Source organism: Falco punctatus (assembly GCF_963210335.1).
Source record: "Falco punctatus genome assembly, chromosome: 1".
Lineage (NCBI taxonomy): Eukaryota > Metazoa > Chordata > Aves > Falconiformes > Falconidae > Falco > Falco punctatus.
In genome coordinates this window covers 59,937,449-59,963,318 of record NC_137580.1, presented here as the reverse complement: position 1 = coordinate 59,963,318, position 25,870 = coordinate 59,937,449, and the positions used below count along the sequence as shown (strand labels likewise).

The 25,870-nt window shown below is 33.8% G+C and overlaps 1 protein-coding gene and 1 long non-coding RNA gene across 2 annotated transcripts in view; one reads left to right on the top strand and one right to left on the bottom strand.

The window, feature by feature from the left end:
* Positions 1-25,870, top strand: part of SGCZ (sarcoglycan zeta) — a 551,451-nt gene that overhangs the window by 463,720 nt on the left and 61,861 nt on the right. Inside the window, exons 6-7 of the mRNA XM_080373912.1 lie at positions 5,276-5,348; positions 18,453-18,576. Coding sequence (XP_080230038.1) covers positions 5,276-5,348; positions 18,453-18,576 — 197 coding nt within the window. The remainder of the gene's footprint in view (positions 1-5,275; positions 5,349-18,452; positions 18,577-25,870) is intronic.
* LOC308058317 lies at positions 9,196-18,469 on the bottom strand. The gene is made up of 2 exons (XR_013925769.1): positions 17,876-18,469; positions 9,196-17,819 (listed from the first exon to the last, which is right to left on the bottom strand). It is a non-coding gene; the product is annotated as an uncharacterized lncRNA (long non-coding RNA).

The following is a 25,870-nucleotide window of genomic DNA, read 5'->3' as shown; positions in this document are numbered from 1 at the left end:
TCAAGACATTTATTAAAACTGCAAGTCTTGAAGAGCTGCGCAATCAATATGTTGTCCAGAAGCTTCATTCTGACTCCTTTAGGTTTCTAATCAGCCCAAGATAAATCATAATAACTGGACTTTAAAAAACAAACAAACAAACAAACAAACAAAAAAACCCCCAACAAAACAAGAATTTTCCACGATTTTTTCATGATCATAGATCTGCCTAGTTGAGTATTTCTGTGCTTTTTCAGTCTGGCAGTGATCAGCTCTTCAAAGGTCCTAGTGTTGAACAGCAGCTATCTAATCTCACAAAATTTTTAAATTTTAGCTATGTACACGTGGTAAAGGAATTAAGAATTTAGTTATTTTATTGCAATTAAACTTTTTGAACATAAAGTCTGTGTTTTGAAGGTCTCTTCAATGGTAAAGCAATCGTGATTAATTACTCATATTTCCCTGTGAAACCTGTGGATGCTTTAACTTAAATAATGAGTTTGCAACAAGTAAAATTGCAAGCTTCAAAAATTATAAACATTTTACAAACTTCTTTAAACTCAAACTCAGAGGAGAAACCGGCATTACATTCTAATACATGCATAATCTCAGTAATTCATCATATTGCTACTTGACGTTTCTGAAAAACCTAGACAAAGATCAAGGCAGTAAGATTCAGCTTGTCTGGGATATTGCAATGCCATATAGTATGTACACATCAAAATATACACAACTCCACTGGCAGTACGTTTGAGGTGATTTGCTTACAAGAATGATGTGAAGGAGTGGGATAATGCTAATATATGGCTTATTATTCACAGCGAAATAATTTATTAGCTTTTGAATCTTAAATTATCAACCCTTCAGCTGGCATTCATTTCACAAAAAATAAAAATAATAATAATAAAAAAAAAAATAGCTCCACTAGTCAATATGATCAGGTGCTGGTCTGTTCATGCTAGTCAGTTATTAAGTCACTGAAAGGTACCAGGGGTGTTTTGTGGGCTAACTTATAAATCATGAAAGGATTATTTCCTGGTTAAATAAATGATAAAATTTCCTCAGCATACACATACATAAGCAAATATGGCACAAAATACCAGCATTGTACTTCCATTGTATTTATGAAACTTGTCATTTCCCAAAGGTTGAATTTAAGGAACGTGCGAATTGAGCAGAAATTAGTAGTTTACACTGGTTTCTCTGAATTCTAAATATTCTCTTACAGCAGGAACATGTGACTAGTTCTTCTTGTAGTGAGAGGCTCGCTTTTATTTGCTCTGTGTCAAAAAAAAATGTTTTGTTAATCTGCTATGCATGAGGAGGTTTCTCTGTAAATACAGAATTGGATTTTTGGCCTTTTTGCCAGACTTGTGCAATTTAGTGAGTTTTCTCCATAAGCCTCTGTAGGGACTGGCATTCTTTGACCAGTAGTTTGCCTCCGCAGATGCTGCTTTCTTAGTGAAGTCTTTACTTAACTCATTCTCTTCTACTGGAAGCTGGAGGTGGGAGTAATTTTATTCAGTTACACTTACAGTTTTGATTTTACATCCTTTGTACATACTCTGTGCCCTTGCTATTTTATTTCCCGTGAAAGGTTCTCTTTTCACAGTTATCCATTCTAACTCATATTCCTCTGAATTCAGTTCCCCAACTACTTACTTTTGAGCTGAACTTGAAAGGACTTGAAGGTTCAAGTCTTTTCTTTTTATTCTTTTTTTGTATTCATTCATCTCTCTCTAGAATTTCACGTATCTCAAGGTAGGCTTTGGTTATGATTCTGTAAGTCAGGGAATACAATTAATAGATCCTTGTCTTATTTCTGCTAAAAAAATAGAAGTTTTTTAATATTGTAAATTATTAAATACCTAAAGTATATTTCTTTCATTAAAACAAATCATGGTATTCACTTTGAATCCTGATTTATATTGATACATTTATTATTCTTAGAAAGGTATGTTTGTAACACCATTTCCTAAGCAATACTGAACTACATGAGCTAGCTTCCCAGCAAAGCACTACAGATTTACATATAGTAAAATAAAAGATAAAAAATACCTTCCTACATTTTTTCTCTGTTCTGCATTTTTAAGTACTGCTGATCTATGTCTTTTATTTGCTGTACAATTCCTTTCCATTTTTCTTGATCCTGCAGTTTAACTCATGGAAACACATCAGTAAATTCTGTATGGCTGATCTTTTTCTCCTTTCTTACTAAAAAAAAAAAGGTAATTGTAAGTACTTGCTTTTCTTCCAGTATAAAATACAAGGAATTAGAAATATTCCTGAATTTGTTGATAGCATACTTTTTGAGGATAAAACATTTACCACAAGAACTGTTATACTCCTACTTTTGAGGCCCCATGAGAAGAAAAAAACATGTGAAATTATATCTTCAAATAGCAAAAGGATCATGTTTGGTTTGTTTTGAGTTTTAATTGTATTTTATTTAGTTATATCAGTTTATCCTTAATTCTACCTGTCTGGATTTTAAGTCTGTTTGGACAAACTTGGTCTTTGTTTCCAAATTTCTATTCTGTCATGGGAGCAATGCCTTCTTGTCTTTTAAATAAATGCTGCTGAAAGTGAAGAAATCCTAATTTTGGTTTAGAACCAGCTGCCATTTATGTTTTGACATCAGTCTTTGCCTAATATTATCTTTGACACTTCTGATTGATTTAGTGTCTGACCCATACTATCGTGTTGTTTTATACCTCTTGCATTAATTCTGCTTTTTCAAACATTACAGCTGTGATCTTCTCATAAGTAAAGACTGGCAATACTGCATCCTGCTGTTATTTACACCTTTGTAGTGCATTGCCACCTTCAAAAATAAAAAAAAAGCCCTTGGCCTTGAAAGTATTTAATTTTGCTGATGAAAAAGATAAATGGGATCTTGAAAGACGCACTTTGAGTTCTGATATTCAGTTCCCATATATGACAATAAGCCTGGCTATACAGACATGTTCTTCCTGTCTCTTAAAGGTAGCAGAATTGCAAGGCAATGTCAGGTTTAAAAAGCAGCTCCTGCATAGCACCTCTGTGAATACTTTTAGGTAAAATGATATACTGGTTTTTTCCCTCCTGTGGTTCTCCGTAACACTTAAAGAAGTTTTGTTATAGAAAGTGGATTTGGTTGTTTTCTTGTGAGATCTTAAACATAGCAGTTGTAATGAAATTCTTTTCAGTATGTTTTGCCAAGATATTTGTAAAGCTTATAAATCTCTAGAGATAAAAAACTATGACTTCATTTCATTACTCTGAGAAAGTCCCTCTTTAGATACTCCATACATGTACAGTATTTTACAATGAAGATTTTTTTTTTCTTCTGGTGCATAGCTCTTCGTATTTTTTAAAATGAAAATAGAGTTAAGAAAATTACTAACAATGACAATTTTCTGACAGTAATTTAGTTTAACACTTATGTAGATTTTTTTTTTGGCTTCTTGCTCAGAACATTTTCTCTTTAAAAATGTAAAATGTTACTATCAATTAAGCATCGAATAACTTCATTCTGCTTTAAAATCCTGGTAAGATCAGTTTGATAAATATTACTGGTTAACTGCAAAAATGTCTAAATATGTTTCTCCACTAACAGCCAAATTTTCTGAAAATATTTGTTGAATATTTACATAAAATATAATTGAAAATACTTCACTGTATTTAAAATGTAACAATTAGAGTAGTGCCTCTGTTCTACTGAGCACTTCTTTACACAGCTACTGTGAGGTATTGTTGGCATATTTTTAGTTTTACTCAGAAGTCAAGGCTCAGAACACAAGAAAACTTCTTTTGTTGAAATATGACAATTAATCCTAGAATATTTAGTAATCAAATGTAATTATTGAAATTACATCTATAATTACAGTAATATGTAATTTATTGTAATAAAATAAATTAAAACAGCTTTTTTGATCTTATTTCCAGTGATAGAAGGTAAATGCATTACCTGTTTTACACATGTTTTTATTTAGTTCTTTCACCTTTACTAATGGTTCTCTGCTGGAAAGACTTTCACACAACTCTAGGCTATTTTCATTACACAGTGCCCAGTACACCACCTTCAGAGAAGGAAATTAAAAACTTACAGGCACATGGATATTGTTAAACAATCAAACAAACAAATGAAACCCTGAAGTTTATATGAGTGGAATACAAAAATAAAGGCATTGAACAAATCAGTAAACAGCTATAGACATGATGATAGGATTCAGGGTAAAAAAAAAAAAATAAAAAGACAAACTTTTGAACATAGGCTGTCTATTGTTATCTATTGAATGTAAATTGAATGGTACAAATGACTGTTATGCATTCAGTCCTTCTATCTGAGAGTTAAGAGAAATACTGATTTTATAATGCTGTTCCCTGCCTGTCAGTTTCTTGAGTTTGCTGTGATCAAATCCTTTAATTTTTCATTTTTCATTCCCTTTAAAAAATAATTGCATTTTTAAAATGTATTGTCTAAATATTTGTCTTTTTTTCAAACACATTCATGAACATTTATCAGAGCCCTCATTTTTTCATTGAAAAGGAGTTTTTAAATGAAAAATCTTGGTCATGTAATTCAACGTATGGAATTATCATATACAACTCGGACTTAGTTATAAAAACTAAAATTCAATAGAGAATCAGTTCCGTTTTAGGGAATAGTTGCCCGTTTTCTTTGCTTTGATTTTGAGTGCCCTGTAGGAGATACACGAGCATCTACTACCAACACTAAAACCAAAGGTCATTCCAGATATGTCTTTTTAATTTTTTGAGAACAGAAGTTTTAAATGAGTAAGGTCTGATGGAGGGAAATTCTGAAACTGCCAGATATTAAGATTCAGGATAGGAACTTCTGGTGGTAGGCTGTTATTTCAAAACTTTTGAAAGCTTGGCTTCTCCATTTAAGTAATTAAAATGAACATTATGCAAAAAATATTAGACACTTCTACAATCTGGTTTTGTCAAACCTACCTACCTATGATATTGTTTTCCTGATCTGTGAAATAATCTATCTCCAAAGTGCTGAGATGACCATTCAGGCAAGTCAGTCCTGAAAAGTTTAGATCTATAAATGTTTTCAGATTTGTTTAAGAAATTCACCTACTGATAAACAGAAGTCTAAAATTTCACATGATGTTGGTCCAGATTTTGGTATAGAAATGCAAACCTAAAAATGAAGCAATACTGATAATAGTTAATACAGGATTAAATCAGATCTTTTTCCTCAAAATGTCAATTTGTGGTCATACATTTTAATGTGTTTTTATTTTCCAAAGTAATTGTACTGTATTTTATTTATGTATTTTAGGCACGGAAGGGGCAGTGTTTGGGCACTCTGTGGAGACACCCCATATCAGAGCAGAACCTTCCCAAGACCTCAAGTAGGTGTTGTTCAAAAAGTTGTTTTAAAATCAAGTATTCTAAAGAATAATTAAGTCTTGATTAAAAGAAAATAACTGCATAGTAATATATACTGCCTATTTAATGACTCATACATATCCAAAACACTGGTAGACTCCAGTGTGTTCTAAGTAGTCAAAAAAAACCCCACAAACTTATATCACACAAAATGTAAAATACATTACTTTTTATATATTACTTGTCTCCTGTAGCAGAATTCTTGAGATGTATATGCTTCTGAGATTGAAATAATCAGGCACGTTTAAGGTCAAATGAGTGCAGTACTGTTCAATAGCATCAGACCCAGGTTTAGATTTTTTATGAGCTGTTACAGAATATATAAATCAAGTTAATGTAAAGAGTCCCAGATTTTTTTCTTTTACTTATTTTTCTGGGTTGTTGAGTCTTTTGAATATTGCACACACACACTTCGAAAATTCATTACCAAGTGAGGCTAGATTTGTAAATGTAAAAAAATCTGAAAACTCGATGTTTTCTATACATAGTCACAAAAGTTGAGAAATAAGTAAAGAGTAAACGATCAAGTCTAAAACTTACTAGAGCATCTATAGACTGAGAAAGAAAAAATTTAGAAAGATTTATAGGGAAAGCTTTTTCTTGAAGTACATATATGTGCAGCACTAAATACTAATTCATAATTTTTATGGATGACTAATGAGAATACATGACACTTCCAGAAAATCAAAGGTCCCTCCTTGTGTTTCTCTCAACAGAACTGGTGAGAAACAGTATAGACTTTGACCTGATTCTGCTATGATTCCTGAACATTATATATCTCTCTCTCTCTTTACCTGCCCAGCAGTGTTTGCAATTAATTGCTAGAGAAAAGCATTGTTAAATGTCCTTCCCTATATTTTTAAAGGCATTTAGGGTCATTGATCACTAATGATGCTGCAGAAATCATGAGCAGGAAGCTGCCAATGTGGACATGTTTTACCATTATATGTGGAGTGTAACAAGTAAATGATTGTATCCGATTATTCATACTAAACATTTTAAGGCAATGTAATGGCTTGGAGCCCTCCAGAGGATTCTTTTAAGTGAATTTTTATCTTAAAAATCCCTATCACCTGCCAAGACTCCTGTCAGTCCCTTGTTGAGAGTTGTTGTTTATTACTGGTGACCACCAAGGCATGATGGTCTCTAATCAAAGGGAGTTCAGCAGAAATCAAAGCTGAGACATAACAAGCTTTTCTTTTTTCAGGGACCCAAAAATTTGAGTAAGATGGTGGAACTTGTCTCACTCAAAGTCTGTGGAGATGCTGTTTTGTCAACTTCTTTCTAATAATTAAATAATAATAACAGAGTGCAAATATATAGTAAACTTGATAACCCTGTATCTTCAGGATTAATTTCACCAATGTTAAAACCACCTCATGTTGCTTGCGAAATTTACATATTGAGCATTCACCACATCTGTCTTTTGGCTTTATTCATTGCCATGATGCCCGTTGTTGCTTAATGTTTTCCAACTCTACCATTCCTTCAGCTCATTTTTCCAAGTTGAACTTAAATAAGTGAGAATTTTCCATTCAACTTTCTGCCTACTCATTAACAATGAACTTAATCCAAACTTCTTATTAAAAAGAAATTATGAAATGGAAACCCTTACTGTTTGGTCAAGCAACATTATCTTATGTGTAAGTGATTTTATTCTTAATATATTCAGTCTGTATTGTGTTCTGAAAGTTTTTGTACACCTGTGCTACTATATATTAGTTGGGATTCAGTGATATTCCTTTTTTCAAATTCTCAGGTCATTTTAGTCTTCCTAAAATAGTGACAATTACTATTAGGACAGAGATTTCTCGGCTTTTGGCATGAATGTTTCTAGAAGAGAACCTGCAGGCCCTTTTAATCTTGTAGCTTGAAAGAACCATAAATAATTATGGGTTTGTGTGATATTTTCTGACAGCAAAATACAGTTAGAACCTTAGATCATGTATATCCTTTGAAAAATCCAGTTACCATATGCTTTTCAATCTTATTTCAAATTATTTTAAAAAAAGAAACAGAACAGTTGTGTTTTTTTTAAAAAAAGTTTAAGCCCTGCATTCATTTTCCAGAAAGATAAATTGAATTATCTGCTTTTTTTTTTTTTCTAATTTGAAGAATGTTGTCATAAAGGAGTGATGTAGCATTTATATAAATGTTTGCCAAATATGCCTAAACAGAATGGTCACCAACCCTAACATAATATTTCCCTGTGGCCTTAGAAGCTACGCCTGTCACAGAAACAAAACAATACTAGAACACATTTTCTGGCCTCAGGTCCAACTGATACAACTACACTAATATTGTAAAATTATTTTATCCCCTAAAACAGAATAGTTGCATCCTAAATCCCAAGTAGGAATGGTCTTTGGTATATGCTACCCTCCAAATATTGCCTGCAAATTGTTTGGGAGAGTAATAACTGATTCTCAATTGACTGTTAAATATGTCTGCAACTGTTTAGCTGCTTAGATGATTAAGTTCCAGCGGTCTGGCCTGGGTCCTAGCACTTTTTAATGTTTTGGTAGAAACTTAGCCAAAGTGTCCAGTAGACCATACTAATCTAGGCAATCCTAAACCAATGTATTTTTCCAAATATTGTATCCTTATGCTTGGGACTTTTGAAATTAACCATAACACTAAAGAGTTTGCTGAGTTGACATCAAAATTCATTATTTTTCAGTGGATACAGGTGATTGCAGTTTGACAGCAAGTTGCAGTGCATAAATGTAAATACATTAGACAATGACAATACTTGTATACAGGGCTGAAAGACAAAAGATTTTTTATTAGATTGCTAATGAAAATATAAATGATCCCGTATTTTTCATGTAGGAATATATGTTTTTGGTGAGGTAGGAAAGCTCAGGCATCAAGCTATGAGTATATTTAAATAATACCTTTGGTTTTTTGGTTTGTTTGTTTGTGGTGGTTCCCCGCCCCCCCCCCCCCAAAAAAAAAAAAAAAAAAAAAAAAAAAAGATGCTGGAAAACTATTCATAACCTTGGATATATAAAACAATTCACTACTTAATTTTAAAAATTAAATTCTGACCACCTTGATTACTGGGAATGTAACTGAACTATAAAATTAGGATAAAAATTTTAATACCCACAAGGCTCATAGTGTTTGCCACAAAAATCCTGGGATTTAGCTCAATCTACTTTGGACAGGGAGCCAAAAAGAAAAAGTCAGATTCATATTAATTTCACATATCTAAACTTTGCCTCAGCCACTTTGTTCTATAGCCAGATTTTGAGGTCTTCAGACAGAGAAATATCTGTAATATTTGCTATTAAAAATGTGCTGTGTAAAAATAAAAATCAGTTGAGATTTAAAATAATTCATTCCTATGTGCCCAGCCACTTCAGTCACATCTTTCCTCCTGTCTTACATTTTCAAATAATAGCTAGGGAGGTTTTGCTTTCAGAAGATGTTTTTCTATGATCCTTTGTGAAAGCTGGTAAGCCCTTTTGTGTCAAATCCCAAAACCTAATTAAATCTGACTTTCATTAGCTGGGATAAGTAGCATAAAAGAATCATGCCGGAGAATCAGGGAAATGAATTATATCTTAATAATTTAATCTTCATATTTCTCTTGCTACTTTTTCTCACAGGAATACAGTTAGGAAAACTAAACTGGCAATATAATAGGTCCCCAAATATTGGTTTTAGGCTAATAGTGCATTAAAACATGGTGCACTAATAAGTAACATCCATGCACAAAAGAGGCAGACAGTAGTTAAATGCAGATAGCTTTGCCCTCAATAACCTCTTTAATAAGGAGGTAAATTAATTTGTTGTTGTTCTCTGGGGATAACTGCAAGATCAAATTACTATGCAGATAGGACATAGCAGGAACAAAAGGTAACTAGGTATGGCTCTTAAACTGAAAGAATAATTTGCTTTAAGGTTCAGTGACAATGCCTGTGTTTGACTTCGGAGAAGGGAAAAGGCTCTAGTACAAACAGATACGAAGGAAGAAAGTGTTGCTATCAAAATAGATAGCAAAATTGCTTGGGTTTCTTGTGGTTAATTTAGGGTACTGGATAATCTCTATCCCTGATCTGTGACTGAATTGCATGTGAAAATAAGGTCAAATAACCAAAATTTATAATAAAGCTTTCAAACTGGAAGACAGACTCTGTGGGACTGATGGTTTGGTAAAGGCACCACTTCTAGTGAAATGGATGGAAAAAATGGGTTAAAAGAGTCATCTAGTCTGTTAGTCCCTTTAGCCTGAACTCAGCAATATGCAATGCTTTATAATATTATTTTTAAAGTTTCATTAAAGAATATAATTATTAATGGCTTGAAGACAGACTTGAAAAATGAGGATGAAATAGAAAGTGGGTAGATTATGACAATTCAAAGAAATATTTTTTCCCTTGATAAGATACCAGATATGCTGGAAAAGAGTAAATAGCTAGATTGGAGTTTAAGTATTTAATATAGTGCTATATCTAATGAGAAATAAAAAAGGCAAGACAGAGAAGATTGTATTTAAAGAATTATTAAGTGGTATATAATAAACATATATTGTTTAAATCCCTCCTTTAGCCTGGAGGGAGATTGAAAGGAGAGTTTCTTCAGGACTGATCTTATTTACAGTTTTAATAGCTCTGTGCTAGAAGGAAGTACACAGGTTTGGAAGCACTGGCAATCAGAAGATTTTGAGCACTGACATTAGAATATTATGAAACTCAACAGTATGATGGTGAATATTGGATGACATATTAAATATAAATTAGCATTCTGCCTCTCAGATGCAAGAGGTTCTGGCATAGCCTTTCCAAAGGAAGAACAGTGACAACCAAAATTCTTTATTATCAGTGACTGGATTATATTTGCTTTATAATTATGCTGTGCCATGGTTTCAGGAACACACAGATGGGCTCCAAGCATAGCTGTCTCAGGCTAACAGGGTTATAAGTGTAAATATAATACTCTATGAATCCTATCTCAAAGCCTGTATAAAGCTTGGAGCAATAGCAAGCATTTGCACAAAGCTGAGTTAATGAAAGATCAGGCAACTTTGCAGATTAGTGTAAAGGCAGCTGAGGATCATTCTTTACATAAAGCCTGCTCAGGTCTAATAGCAGCTGTGACCAGCTGAGGTGCTCAAGGGTCCCAGGTGGAGACCCTCAGGGTTTCAGCAGCACCCTGCTGACTGCTTTCAGCTCCAGCAAGGCTTGTTGCATCTGAGGTTGCCTCAGGGCTACTAAGCTACTTCTAGACCCAAGCTGCTGCTGCTTATTCAAGAATTTCTAGTTCCAGGTAGGTCCAGCCTAGGAGTAGATATGAAAGCACGTGCTTTGTTCAAGTATTTCATTTTCATAGATATTCCAGGTAGTAGCGCTTGACTGTTTTTCTAAATGGAAATTGAACAACAGTCCTCAGTGCCTGGGGGCTGATGTTCGTGACACCAGAACTCATTTCTGAAGTGCTTTGGACTCTAAACCAAATAAAGTCTTGTTGCACCACACTTGCATGCTCCTTTTTGCTGTAGTTTTTCTAATTAAATGTAATTTGATATACTACCTATAGCCTATAAACCTTGTACTATACACCATTAAGGCCAAGTTATCCTCCTGTAACATCCATAATATTTTCACTTCCTGTCTTTCTTATGATTTTAAGTGAATAGCCTTACTACTGCATAAGTAGCAAACTACTACTAAAAAGTGTTTTGTGTTATTTTCATTTGAGCAACATTTAATTTCCTTATGCTACATGTCTCCCCAGAGATGTTTTCACTCTAGTTGTTCTTTTCCCCTTCCTAGGAGTATCTCCATTTTCTATGCCATCTTTCAGCCACTTTCCTGAGAAAATAAGGCTTCTAATTTTGCTGTTTGTCTATCTGTTCTCTCCCTTATTATCCCTGATAATTTGTTATGCAGCTAGGCAGTTTCATCCATGTTCAGTAGAAGGCAAAAGATCCTTAATTTTCTATGTTTTCTGCTAACTAGTGCCCAACTGGAGATGCTAACAGAAAATCAGCCAGTATTATTAGTCCTTACTGATATCAGTTTACTCATTTGTATACACACAATTTCAGACTACCCTCAAATTTGACATATCTTGCTTCACGGGCAGGTCACTGGAGTTTCTAGCAGTATTGTGGTTGTGGGTGCAGAGGTTATGGTTTGGGTTCTTGCCCTAGAACCATGTTAAGCCGAGCAAAGGATCTGAAGCTCATGCAGGATGGCTATAAGAAAAAGGAGGTTCAGAGGATGGGAGGTTGTGTGGTGAATAGTTACAGAGAGTACATGAGTTTGTAAAACTATTAGTTCCACAGTTTTCCAAACAGCTCCTATTGCTTATATCTGTAATTATACAGAGAACTGCAGATGTAACCTAAGCAATAGAGAAGAATGAATGATTTTGCATGTCTTATCCTGCAATTTTCATCCTAGTCTCAGTTGTATTTCAAGATAGAATTCACAGCTGAGATGAGAGAAAAAAGCTATTTGGCTTCTTCATAAAAAGTGACTCAAAGGGAACTGACCAAATCTTTTCTGATTTTTTTTTTTTTTTCTTTTAAACGGGCTGTTTTCTTCTTGGGCTGTTTAAATACAGTCCAAGTATGAGACACAGGAGAATCTATTCTAATCTTTGTGCTATGCTTATTCTGTAGAGGTTGAAGAAGAGCTGTTAAAAGGACTTCAGCAGAATAATTTTCAATGAGATGCAGTTTTTTCTAGATGTGGATCAAAATTATGTCACAGTTTTTCTCAGCTAAAATGTATCTGTTTATATTATCTAAAGGCCCTTTAAGAAAACAGTATTGAAAATATCATTAGAAGATTACAGGTGGTCCAGACTGTCACTTCCCAATCAGGAAGCTAATGGTTTTCTAAAGTAAGAAGATTTTATGTCAACCAGTTCTCATGTGTTTCCAGTTGTTCAAAGAGCCCAGTTTTGCTCTTCAGCCTCCCCCAGGCACTTTATGTTCAGATCTTACTCGACAGCCACTTGAGTGTTCTCTGTGGGCATGTTGCTTCAATCCTTTTCTGCCAAGATAGATTTCTATTTCAAGAAAATATATTCTGAAAGACAACTGAGGTAAGGGAGCTATTTCTGGAAATAAAATGAACTTCATGTAAGGAGTTCAGCGGAGTAGCAGGGCATGTGTAGAAGGGGTTTCAGGTCAGAACAAAAGTAAGGAAGATTATAGGAAGGTGAATGTTTTGAGTGGAATAGGGGTAGCTCTAAGATTTCAGGGCTATGAAGATTTTTTTTTTTTTCCATACCTTTTCTTAAGGGACTGCTTTGGATTGTGTCATATCCAGATCTTTGTCAAACAGTATGAACTCCCAAGCATGTTGTGGTATTTCTTTAAGACATGAAAACTCAGATTCTATACTCTACAGTTCTTCTGATTTTGTTGGTTTTCAAAGATATCAGTTTTAGTGGACTTTTCATTCTAGAAGGCGTGATTTATTACTGCCTGAGATTCCAGTTAGGTTTTTGGTTTATTATGTTCTTAATATTATTTTGGATTTTGATAATTTTCTTGACTTTAGCTATTCTGGCTATGTCCCCACCCACTCTAAGAAACAACCATGCATTAAATTCTCTTTAACCTTCCTCACATCACCTGCTCATTTTGTCAAGCTCTTGCTTTAAACATTTGCTCTGTCCAGCACTCCTTACCATTCCTTGATGCTCCTTCACTTTTTCTAGTCCTTTAATAACATTGCTGAAAATTCTTCAATGACATTTTATTCCTTACTTTTCCTACTCAGTAACTTGTGTCTTTTACATTCTCAGAAGAGATCCTTTATTTCCTTTATGTGGGGAAATTGTTTTTCTGATTTATCATCTATGTCAAATAACATTAAAATATTCAGTTGTTTCAAGTGTTGCTATGACAATGCAGGCCCACTGAACTGAAACCAGTGACATGAACAGGGCAATTAGAACTCAGATCTGAGCCCAGTGAGGTGATTTCTGGGTTAATGAGAATTTCAGGAATTATAATAAGGGCATGCTGACACATGCCAAAGTCAGTGACATGCAGAGCATGGACATAACGTGAAATGTTATGCTGAATGTCATTCTACTGTTCTGCTTTCAGTCAAGAAAGCTTCCTCTTTATTTAAGTTTATTGTCCATGAGTTAAAAATTTGGATATTGGGGGGGGGGGGGGAAAGTCATGTTAATATTTAGTGGTTTAGGCCATTACCTATTCCATAAAACATTTAGTTAACTTTGTCCTATTTAAGACTCGTGCTGTGTCGTCACAAAATATTCTGCCCTTGAAGGTTAGGTTCCCACATAAATCAAAGAAAGCTTCATATGAGCATCTGAGAATTTTGCTTCCTTGTAAAGGATAGCTGATGATTAGTGAACAATACTAAGGATTCATGAGGCCTGCACACTGACTGTTGTAATTCAATTTAAAAAAAAAAAAAAAAAATCACCCTGAAACTATAAGCATTTAGTTAAAAACATCAGAATGCAACAAGCTTCAGGTAAAATAACTATTCTGACAATGATTTGTATGTGTCTTGCGAATATGTGGAGGTGTATCAAAAAGAGGTTTTTAGTCACATATATGTTAAAAGGTGCATTTATAATCTTGTAAATAGTATAAGTAATGAGAATGAAATGAGTGAATAGTAATTTTCTTTTCATAGCATTCCCACTGTGATGTCAAATGCAGTTAATCAAGAATCCTCTGAATAGTTACAATATCTTAAAAATGGCTTCCAGGTTTTTTGTCACCATGATCATCAAAGTCCCTGGCTATTCTTTGTGGATAATACTGGAGTTTGCAGCCTAACTTCCAGGAAAGGGACTGAATGGAAACCCTAATTTTTTCTAGCAACATCGGTGTTCAGTGGCCTCTTTTAAGGACTCTTGGTCTCACTGGAGGACTCTTGAAACCAGTTTCCTTGAGTATCAGGGCAGCCAGCTCCTCTTTTCATAATAACAGAAATGAAAAAAAAATAATATTTAAAATCGTTTGAGGTTTCTGGAAAAAAGACATTTTCAATATTATTTTTTTTTTCTTAAATATCCTTCATTCTAATTTGGAACAAAATGGAGGACGGCCCTGTGTTCTGTGGGGTTTCAGTATTGGAAGTGCTTGTTTACAAGGAAAAGAAGTAGGAAGAGGGATAGAGAGAAGCTTGGCACATCCTTTTGCCTTCCCTTCTCCTCTTTGTGTATCTCTCTCGGCAGACCCAGTCTGACACAACTCTTTACCCATAGGCAGCAAGATCAATTACACCATTATTTTAATCTATAGAAATCTAGAAAGAGCTTACCAAGACAATGTTTCATTGGTTTTATATTTGCAAAATGTTTGTTTTGGGGTTTTTTAAGTAACTGTATTCCTATGCTAACTGAACGAAGCCACAGTTGATGTTGGCAAACCCATCATATATAAAAGTTATATATTTGGGAGTGTTGAATGATTTCTTGACCCCCAGGTGTAAAGATGCCAGTAAAGGGGAAATGAGTACCTGCTTTAGATGTATGACCTCTAGTTGAGTGCATATTTTTCAATCCCCTGTTTTGGATACAAATTCCAAATTGGTAGAGGTTCATATCAATAGTTTTACTAAGTAGCATGGGTTGGAACCACTTCTTAAATACACATGAATCAAATATGTTATTCACATCTGCACAGGGGAATCTTCTATTTCCTTCTATTATAAGAAATACCTTCTGCTAACCAGCAGAGCAAAATTAACATAGATAAATTATATCCCATGTGAATACGAGGGATGTGCAAAAGGTACATGAAATTTCTTAAAACCCAAAATGAAACCTTTTGGTTCATTTATTAAATTATTTATCTTAAATACAATCTAGGTCAGCTTGTAAACAGAAAATACCCAATGAAAAATAAATGTTTTTGCATTTCTGATGAGAAATATTTTAATACCTTCAAAGGAACATATTCAAGATATTTGAAGATTCCTTTTTTTAGCAATAATTCTTTAATAAATTCAACTCAAATTCATATAGCTTTGATCCTCTGAAATTTGTTTGGGTTTTTTTTTCACAAATTAAGCATTGATAAAAAAAAAAAAGAAAAAAGCCCTTCTCTGCTCTGGATAGCTCATCTGTCTGTATCACATATAGTGTATTGACAGATTGTATTATTTAAAAACCTCTTTTTGAAAGACTCTTCCCTGCAGTGTTGTATTTTCTGCCGAATAACAGCAGTACGTACCTTCTCCATCATAGCTGTTTGTTGTATGGGAAAAAAAAAAAGCAAAAAGAAATTCTGTGAATAGGGTTCCGTCATAGATGTAAATGCCACTGTGACAGACCATCAGTAAATCTGAAAGGAAAGCAAATTCTTGATATGCTATTGTAATAATGCAGTTTTCCTTGGAGGGATGGGTATTACAATGAGGAGGGTTACAATAACTTTATAGTAAAGATTAAAGCTTTCAGAAATGTGACAGAAAGAAAAATATTATAAACAGCTGCATATCAAACCTCATTTATCACCAAGCATTAAGGAAATAATCTCTCTATGTGTGTAGACTCTTGCATTTCCAGTAGCATGCTGCAGATTGTACAGTTAAGTCACTTTTCAGATGTAGATCATCCAAAGAATAATAAGAAAAGTAAGTTTGTAACTGTAAAACAGACTTAGGCATTAAATTTTCCTAATAGATGGGTGGTGTTTTAAAAACTACTCCACTATCTTCAACCATTCACTGACATTTCTACCACATTATTTGATTTCGGAAAGCTGCTCAAAAAAATCTATTGTCTGAAAAGGAAATTTGTTCTCCACAGTGTGTAGAAGGCTGATACTAACTTCTTCTCAAGTTCAGAATTTAATTGCCTAAATATCTTCATTCCACACAAACTGGAAGTCATTTATGTTAATATAGTTCATAAGAAACCACGATGAAACTAGGCAAAACTACTCTGTCATGTATTTTGGAAAAATAAAGTTTATTCTTCAAACAAAATCATAGTTTCTTGAAAGATACATCTAAATCCATTTTTATTGTCCATTTCTTGAAAAATTTCAATCAAGTCTGGGAGTGTGTTTGATGTTATGAAACCAGAAATATCTGTGACACTGCTAATACCCATCTATTCAATGTAATAAATGTAGTTAAGAGAAATTTAATCTTCATTATTATGAAATGACAGCTGAAAACACTGTGTTCATTTTCCTAGAAAGTAAGATATAAATCACAAAAATCTGCTGCTGAAAAAAAATATGCTGCTGATGGATGTATCCAGTCGTTTAACATTTATACAATTCCGTTTCCTTTTAAATTCAGGGTAAAAACTCATTAAGGTGACAGAGTATTTTCAAAAGTCTAATTTCTAAGCTTTACCTTTTACATGGTTTCTAAAAGGTTTTGGAAGCTCTTTTTCTGCTGTCTTATACCCATCAGAAGTTCACAAACCATCGCTTCAAAAACACTGATGTACATGATTAAATAATTAATGATATTTGGATTCTTCCCGTGTACAAAGAGCTGCAGAACCTTCTATTAACTTCTCCCTACAGGGTGTCAAAAAAAAAAAAAAAAAAAGAAGAAAATGGCAGAACAGAATAGTAACAGAAATATAGACTTTTCTGCTGCTTTTATCTATAAGTATCCCATGTATGCTTTTTTTTATACAGGTAGCTACAAATAGTGTTTTTCTCTATCTGGACACATGCTTTAATAGTTTCATTTTGTGTTGCCAAATAATTGCTTTCCTTCCCCCACTCCCTGTTCTCTATTAAATGTCAGCGACATGTAACAAACAAATATTTCGCAGACACCATCTCAATAACTTTGCATGCAAATGTGGCATTTTGGTTTCAAAATGATAATTCATAAGTATTCTGAACACTTAAAAAAATCAATAGTTGAAATACACTGAAATTCTCTTGTTCCATTGCTTGACAGATTTTTCATTTGGCTTTTCTGTAGCAAATTTTTTGATAAAATATTTTTTCCTTTATACCTTTAGTACCTCATTATATTTTTGGATGGATGTGACCTAACACTCAAAATACAATTTGTTGAAGAAAGAAATACACTGTTTTCTTCAAGCTACTCATTCTAGACATTTCTACCATTAATATCTTTCATCTTACAAAAAACCTTTGTTCATGTAAAGTGGAACTGTGTTCTGCCATAATATTATTGTGTCATAAAGAGATTAAAAGATTTATCTCCCTCTTAACGGGGCTATGCGATAAGTCTAGAGCTGAATACAATTAGAATCCATTTTTTTTCCCCCTAGTTCAATATTTTCATCCAATCATCTTTCCTAGTCAGTGTGTGAACACAACTTCTATGAAATCCTTGCATTAGTACTTCCCTTTCAAGAAAAACCTATACAATACTGTGAGATAACACAGCTAAGAAAGTGTCATAGTTCTGCATTAAGGTTCGTGGAGGATCTTGAGTATGGGATAGAAAGAAATTGAAAAACTGACAGTAGGACAGTAGCTGCTTTGAGGAAAGATACCAGAAGCCAGTGATATTTCTCTTAACCCTATTATAACAGGGTTAAAGAGCATAATGCCTATTCTGAAGAACAGAAAAAAATGTACAAAAACTGCACAATGATAGAGACATAACAGATTTTTTTTCTCTTCTTCATATATAGTGCTGCTAGACCTACAAGAAATATGAATGAACCTGTGAATACACTCATTCTAATCAGTTTTACATCATTATTTAAAACTTTTTATTTTCTTTTTATCTAGTTGAATTTTTGTCATTGGTCACTAAGCAGACTGTAGTTATTAACCTGGCATTACAGAAGCACTCACAGATGTGTGGATTTTTAAGTACCTATATTTCAGTATTAGTATAGTCAAGTAAATTGGGTAATAATGCCAGAAAGCATCGCTAAGCAGAGAAGCTTATATCAGTATATGCTGAACTGTCTCAAACAGGAATAGATTTAAACATACTTTTTTTTTTCTTTGTCCAGTTCATAAAGTGTAGTGAGAGAACCACATGTATAACTAGTTTCTACTGCTTTACCGTTCAAAACATTTATATCTACATGCATTGTAGGTTTTGAGACTGAGTGGGTTTTGGTGGTTGGATTCAGTGATTCTTTTTGTCTTTCAGACTTGAATCTCCTACGAGATCTTTGGTGATGGAAGCACCCAGAGGAGTGCAAGTCAATGCAGCTGCAGGAGACTTAAAGGCTACCTGTAGGAAAGAACTGCACTTACAGTCCACAGAAGGGGAGGTAAGTTACAGCTCTGCCCATTGTAATGCAAACAGTGTGAGGACAGTTTATTCTGCAGCAAGGTAAACATCACAGGAAGTGTTCTGCATTTGCCTGTCTTAAAGTAATTTTGGTTTCGCTTGCTCAGTTATTAATACTTATCTGCTTTTTTCAAATATTTGAATCACTAAGTTTTATTCACACTGAAACCTTGTTAGATTAAAAATAATTCTTATCTATATTCATTTAACTAATAGTCAAGGAAAAAGCTAACCAGTCCTTCAGCGCATCCATGGGATAGAGACAGCCAAGCAATAGTAGTAAAAAATTACTCTGGTTGATCTGACTAACTAAGAAGAGAAGTTTGGATTAATTTGGATTTAAACTTCATTAAACAAATTCGCTTTACATGTGATTTTTTTCCTTGAACTATTACTATCTCTGTAACAGAGACAGAGTACTTCAGTGGTATGTTCACGGTTTCATCAGTGTCTTGTTTCAGTGATCAGCCCAACATAAAAACATTTTGGTATAGATTCTTCATGTGTAAACCTGTGCAAACTCACGAAAATTATTTTAAATTGGGTCACTGGTTTCACTGGCAATCCTTGTACTGCAGAAACGCATGAAAGATTACTGGTATGAAAGCACTTTCATCTTCAATCCTTAAAATGATATAACATTAAAAAGACTTGAGCAAGGGTATCAAAGGCACTCAGATTGCTATTAGGCACTTTGGAGAAACGGATAGGTTTTCAAATTGTTCTCTATGGGACTTGCCAGGTTACAGCATTTTGTCTTTATGATTATGAAGACAAACTGGTTGTTTAATGTAGCTATCTTATTGGGAATTGAGCTTTTTAGAGTTTTTTTGCCTTTTGTGCTTTATTATGTATTTTCTACCAAATGTTCCCCAATACTTTACGAACTATCCAAATAACAACAAACAAAACCACCATTCACATCTGTGACAGATAATCCCCTGCAATGCACTCTTTGTATTACAATGTAGTCAGGAACAATTTTGGTCAATATGCTGCATCAAAAGTCTGTTTTGATAACATTTTTCTATTAATGCAAGTGTCTGTCCTGCATAATTAAAACACAACAATTTCATAATTCAGAGCCTCAAATATTTATATGCCAAATGCTCCATCTTATTTCTGAGTTTCTCCAAAAGCCAGCTCTTCCCGGTCTCTCATCTTTACTTACCACCTCTTCAAATATCAAGTCTTGTTACTGTTTCCTAAAGTTGCTGAGGTAGTAGTAAGGACAATCTAATCCTCTTTTAACAGCAAATACTGTCCTCCATCCCCCTTGTCCTTTCTATTGGTATTTTTATTACAGGAGTTACAGCTTCCTGTAACCTTTTTTGCTTCTCCTCCATAAATCCAAACCTTACCCAGTCTAGTATGTTTCCTAATTTATTAACATAGTGTTTTCACCTGCAATGTATTTGTTTTTCTTTCACTAAAACATAATATTCAAATGAAAATTGAAAAGCAAAAAATAAAACCAGACTGTTACCGTTCCTCAGTCCTGCATGATCCCTGAGGCAACGGTTGTATGTCTTGCTTTGGTACCATGCATCTGTGTGGTGCTTTGTACAAATATTTAATCTGTGAATTCATCAGTCATATTTTTTTTCTGTATCAACGCTGTGAGTTTATCGCATGACTTCTAATTTTTTTAAAGTATTTACTATGACTTACTGAAAAGGTAGTTTTGGAAATAATAGTCCTGTGACATCAGTTGGACTGTGAGAATGGGAACTCAAGAAAGGGTATAATGACTGTATTATGTATTATTCATAACTGGAATTCAATTCAGCATTAAATGTTTTGTAGGAGAAAAAGTGCCATTGTAAAGCAGACTTTGCTGAACTTCATATTAAAAATCATTATATTCCTCTACATGATAAATATTTTGCCTTCCTGTGATTTCCCACATAGATGTTAGATTGTTAGTTATCAGAGAGCAAGTTACCAACCTTTCCCCACTCTTTGCTGAGGAGCTGTTCTCTTCTGACAAAGTTCAGGGTCTAATTATCTCTTCAATACTTGCAATTCCAGTAAGATCTGTAAAGAACTGTTCCTGAAATCTCAAGAGAAATTCCATCCTGAGGTCTGACCAATGCCTTTATATTCTGCTATTTTATCTCTTACTACTAGAGAGGGTCAGAGCAAAATCCCTTTGGAAGGCTTACGACGAGTTTCCACAGCATCACTGATTGTGCAAAGTTACTGTGACCACCTTAGGGAATTGCTGGACTAATTACAGCCTGGTGTGAGGAGCTAGGGCAAAGATCTGATGGATAAAATGTCTACATAACAGAATATCGATTGGTATCTTTGCTTACAGCCCAACAGATACCCCACACATTACCAGACAGTATGGAAAAAAGTGTAAAGGGTTTATCATTACTCATTTTAAATAAAATACATTTTAAAACTAAACAAAGTATCCATGTCTAAAATAATTTTCATTTAGCCTCAAAATGTATGCTTTATCAGTCAGGTTTCTTTCATGAATAAAAGAATATTGTCTTTGTAAATTGGATCTGTGAGCCATTTTTATGATAAGACATTTCTTGTACTAGAAAAAGACAAGTTATTTGTATTATTCTCACACTAGTTAACTAAATTTAACTTCTTAATTTTTGTAAGCTTATTTGTAAAGTCATCAAAGATATGTGAATTAATATTTTCCTTCTATAGCATAATTATTGCCCTATTATGCCAGAAAATAGCTATGTAGAAACTGGAATCAACCCGTTACAGCCATGTAGCAGAACATTATGATTTTACTGTGGATTAATATATGAAACGTATATTTTATTTTTATTTATGAATAAGTTAAGAATATTTTAAGAACATAAATGTGTTTATGAATACTTTTCTTCTAGCCTTATTTCTCATGCAGTATAATCTTCAGCCTCCCACATCATAAACTGAATGCCTCTGCAAGTATTCTGAATTCTGCTGTTTGATATGTTTTCTTTTTATTTACTGCAGTCTTATAATAATCCTTTTAGCCCTATTACGCATTATAATGTGTGATCCCAGACTGAATACTGGGGGCTGTAATTTAGACTCAGATTCCACTGCCCTTTATAAAGCTCTTGAGCTTGCACCCTTGTGAGTTGAGGCATCAGCAGAATCCTTTGATTTAATTATAGCTTGGCATTTAATTGCGAACTATGTATTACTCTATAAATAAACTATAACCAATGGTTTAAAGCAGCAATCATTTACAAGAAAAATGAAATGTGAAGCCCCAGGCTCTAGCTGAATCTATTGGTTCATGTAAGAAGAAAAAGAACATTTCTTGCCTGGAAATTCAGCACGATGACTGCTAGTTGATTTCTACTACTTCTTTCACATATAAACACAGTACAAAAGTACAGATCAGTTTTGAATTCTGTAGATACTAGATTTTGCTAGGCATGACAATATGTTAGAATTGAGCCTGAAACACATGATCATATAATGATAACAAGCTTAAAGGATCATTTGATATTGTCCACTCATTGGCCTAACAACTAATTTTAATGGTTTTGACAATATGCCACCCTTTGAAGGAGAAGGCTGCTAAGTCACCTCAGCTCTTCTGAGTCTTATGCAGCTTCTATGTATTTTTGCAAGCAGCTTCTATGTAAGCTGGGCTCTGCATGATCATTGCATCTGATTGACTGTCAATGACCAAGTAAATGAAGGCAAAACGACTCACAGAGGCTTCTGATTTTTACAAACATGTTCATACTAGTCAATCTGTTTGTGACCTTTTTCCCGTTTACTTTATGCCCTTGTATTTCCTTGTCAAATTAAGCTCCTTCATAGTATCGTTTGTAGACTATATTTGGCTGTTTCTGGCATAATGAGGCTGATCCTTGGTGAGGCTTATAGCTGTCATATTAAAAATGAGCAATACTTTAACAAAGTTTACTCAAAATCAGTGTAGCAGACAAGACACCAAGTTTATAGTTACCGTTTTAGCGCAACACAGTTTACAAAGCATACTCCCAAGTTTATTTTGTAGAGACTAACAAATGCATAATTTACTAATATTTGATCTATATTCGTATCCAGTTCTCTTTGTAAGTCCAGGAGATGTATTTTACACAGAGATTAATACTTAATAAAACTTGACTAATCTTCACTTGTAAACCCAACCAACAGTACAATTTTAAAGCTTTGGGTTTGGTGGGATTTTTGTGGATTATTTTTATGTTCTGAAACAGGAAAAAAATATGGAATTTTTTAAAATTATCTAAATACATTGAACCAGAATTACCTTGTTCTTGTTCTGCAAGCTGCTTGCCATGACTACAGAGAAATAGCTGATCAAAGGCAGCAACATTTCATAGATTAGTTCAATTCAGCTGAGTTGTTTGTCTGAGATTAAATGTTTGCAAAGAAAAAATAAAATTAAACGTTTGATATGGATGAAGTGAGCTTAATAAAAAATAAGCAATGGCAGGCTCTAAAGCTCAAAGATCAACTGTTTATTCACCAAAAACTGTCTAAAAATTATGTGCTGCATTTTGTTATCACAGCCGTTTTGCATGGTATTAACCAGTTGACTTGTCACTGTTGTCTGGGAGGAAAGAGACTATTTAAAATAAAGGGAAATTTTCTCTGGTGTTTTTGTTTTTTTGGTTTTTTTTTTTTAATGTTTGATTTCAAGAATTCTATTAAGATCTTTTGACATATAATAAAACTATTAAAATGCCATTCTCTTGTTAAACAAAATCTTTCATTTTCAATTTAAAACAGTTATTAATGTGTAAGTTAATTTATAGTAAAAAATAATTTCTATGTGGAAGTCTACAACCAAAATGCAGTATTCCCAAACTACAAAAGCAAAGTGAACATTTTGTTCACGGGCAAATTTGGAAGACAAATATCATTGGCCATTTTATCAGAAAAATAAAAAGAAGTGACAATGAATAATTTATTATAGAAATAAATTATTTCTCCATTAATATTAGATTTTAATCTAGTTCTGATTTAAATTATAATTAATTAATAAGTTTTTGTACTTGGTAGACTAAGCACAAATATTCCAAATAGATTTATCTTTCTGGGTTGGGTACATAAATCACAAAGTCATCACATCTGTCCCCCAACTGAATGAATTTTCAAAGACTTCTGATATCATGTAGACTTTTATTCTGCTAATCGTTATGTGCAAGGGCATTCCATAAGCACTGGAGCTTGTAAACTTCTACTGGTCAATGTTCACAGCAACCCCATTTGATCATCCCTAAAAATTATTTCCTTAATAGAAAGAATAAATATATCAGAAAATTTTTGCTTCAGTTGCCAGCCATCTAATTTGCACTGTGGTTATAACTCAGAAATTACAATGTGTGCTTGTGTTTGTTTAATATTATTTTACAAAAATCTGGACTTTAAGCAAAACATTACTCTCATAAACACTACTTCAGTAGTCAAAAGTCAAAACACATTCTTCCTTTCAAACAGGTATAGTACACTTCACTAAGGTACAATGTTATATTTAACATATATATATATCAATGTTATATTGAACATGTGTGTGTGTGTTAGTTTTCATATCGCTTTCAGTTGTCAGTAGTTCCAGGCATAACATGGAGGTGGGAATGAGAGCAATGTTAACAAAAGAAGAAATTTGCCAGGGTGCCTCTCTCCAGGTGTATCAGGTATAATCTTCAGAATGACAAAATGCACCACATCAGACCATACTTTGGCCCAAAGGTCTCATTTATCTTGTGGTCAATTGATCCTACTCTTATAGAGAATACATTTTCAGTACACAAATTGTACTAGATCTTTTGGTCTTCTCTGAATATTTAGTATATTCACTTTCATCCCAGTCATCCCATTCATTTCACTGTTTAACTGTTCCTCGATACTATTAATCATTATGACAGATATGGTTCCAGATACCGTGCCAGCATATGTTTAGATTTTACAAGATATATGCTATCAAGTTAATATTTATGAATATTTTTTTCTTTGAACTATCTTTCAGATTTAATGAAAGCTAGTTTAGGTGAATGGTTTTAAAATTAATGTCAGAATCACAGATTAGAACACAGTTAGAACAAATAGCACATGTGAACTAAAGTACTTCAATTTATCCTATAGTTCATCTTCCTCTAGAATGTTAAAACATACTGGCACATGAAAATTACATAGTTGAGTTTAGTGACCCAATCTATATAATCCTCTTTTTATGTATGCTTCTGATAGCATATGCAGAAGAGCAAAAAGTAGAGACAGAATCTTGCATTTTATAATTTAGATTAATTCTGAAGAGCTTAAGGGAATCAGAAAGCTTTATATAGGGAGATGTCACTACCATGTCTCCTCATACTGGTTGATGAACACCAGCCTTTCAGCTTTCCTTTTTGTCCACATATCCTCCAGTTTCTTGCCATTTCTTATCTACATTAGCCCTGGAATACACCTTTGCAGTTCTGTAGAATTACCCGTCCAATCAAACTGTACATGGATACAGAAAACTCTTAAAAAATATAAGTCTGAAATCTTTCATTTGGCTTTATCAACTTAGCTTACCATCTCCTGTCCTGAGAAAGCTTAGTCAAGGAGCCAGTGGAGAAAGTCTATACATGGCAGTTTCATATCTCTGTATGAAATGGCTTGTAGGAATATTTGATTTTGTTGCCTCATGCCTATACCTTGCCCACTGAAAGTTGTCTCCTTCTGATTTTAATTAGTCAGAAAGCGGGTCTACTTTTAAATATTATAGGGCTAATATATTTTTCTTGGCTCTAAGATGTGCAAGACAAAGCAATGTTCTAGGATTTCTAAAACTTAAACATTTAGACAAAATTATGCTGCTTAGTGCTCTGCTCTCCGTGAAACAGCATGTCTGTGAGTAGCTGCTGGCTTTTCCATTTTGTAATCTTTCCAAGAATGGATGAAAGAATTGTTTTTATTCTTGCCTATTTATCTGTTGAGGTGTGAGACTCGGAGCATGACTGGCTTGCATGGCCTTGATGTATATGAAGCATTGAATGGCTTATCTCGTACCTTTCACAGCACAAAAGATTAGAGAAAGACCACTATATAGGTGCTTCCATTAACTACTGTCATCTAGCAACAGTGTTCCCTGGGAACATAATACTGTTCCATTTTTTGTCTTGCTACTTCTTCCCTTCTCCTTAAACACCTCATAACACCAGGCAATAAGTAGTTTAAGTTTTACTGATGTTGGAGGACTTTTTGGACATGTATTTCAGTTTTTAGCAGATGATAGGAAGGGAGGGGCTATATCATGAAACTCTTCCCCTGAGATTCCTTATGTA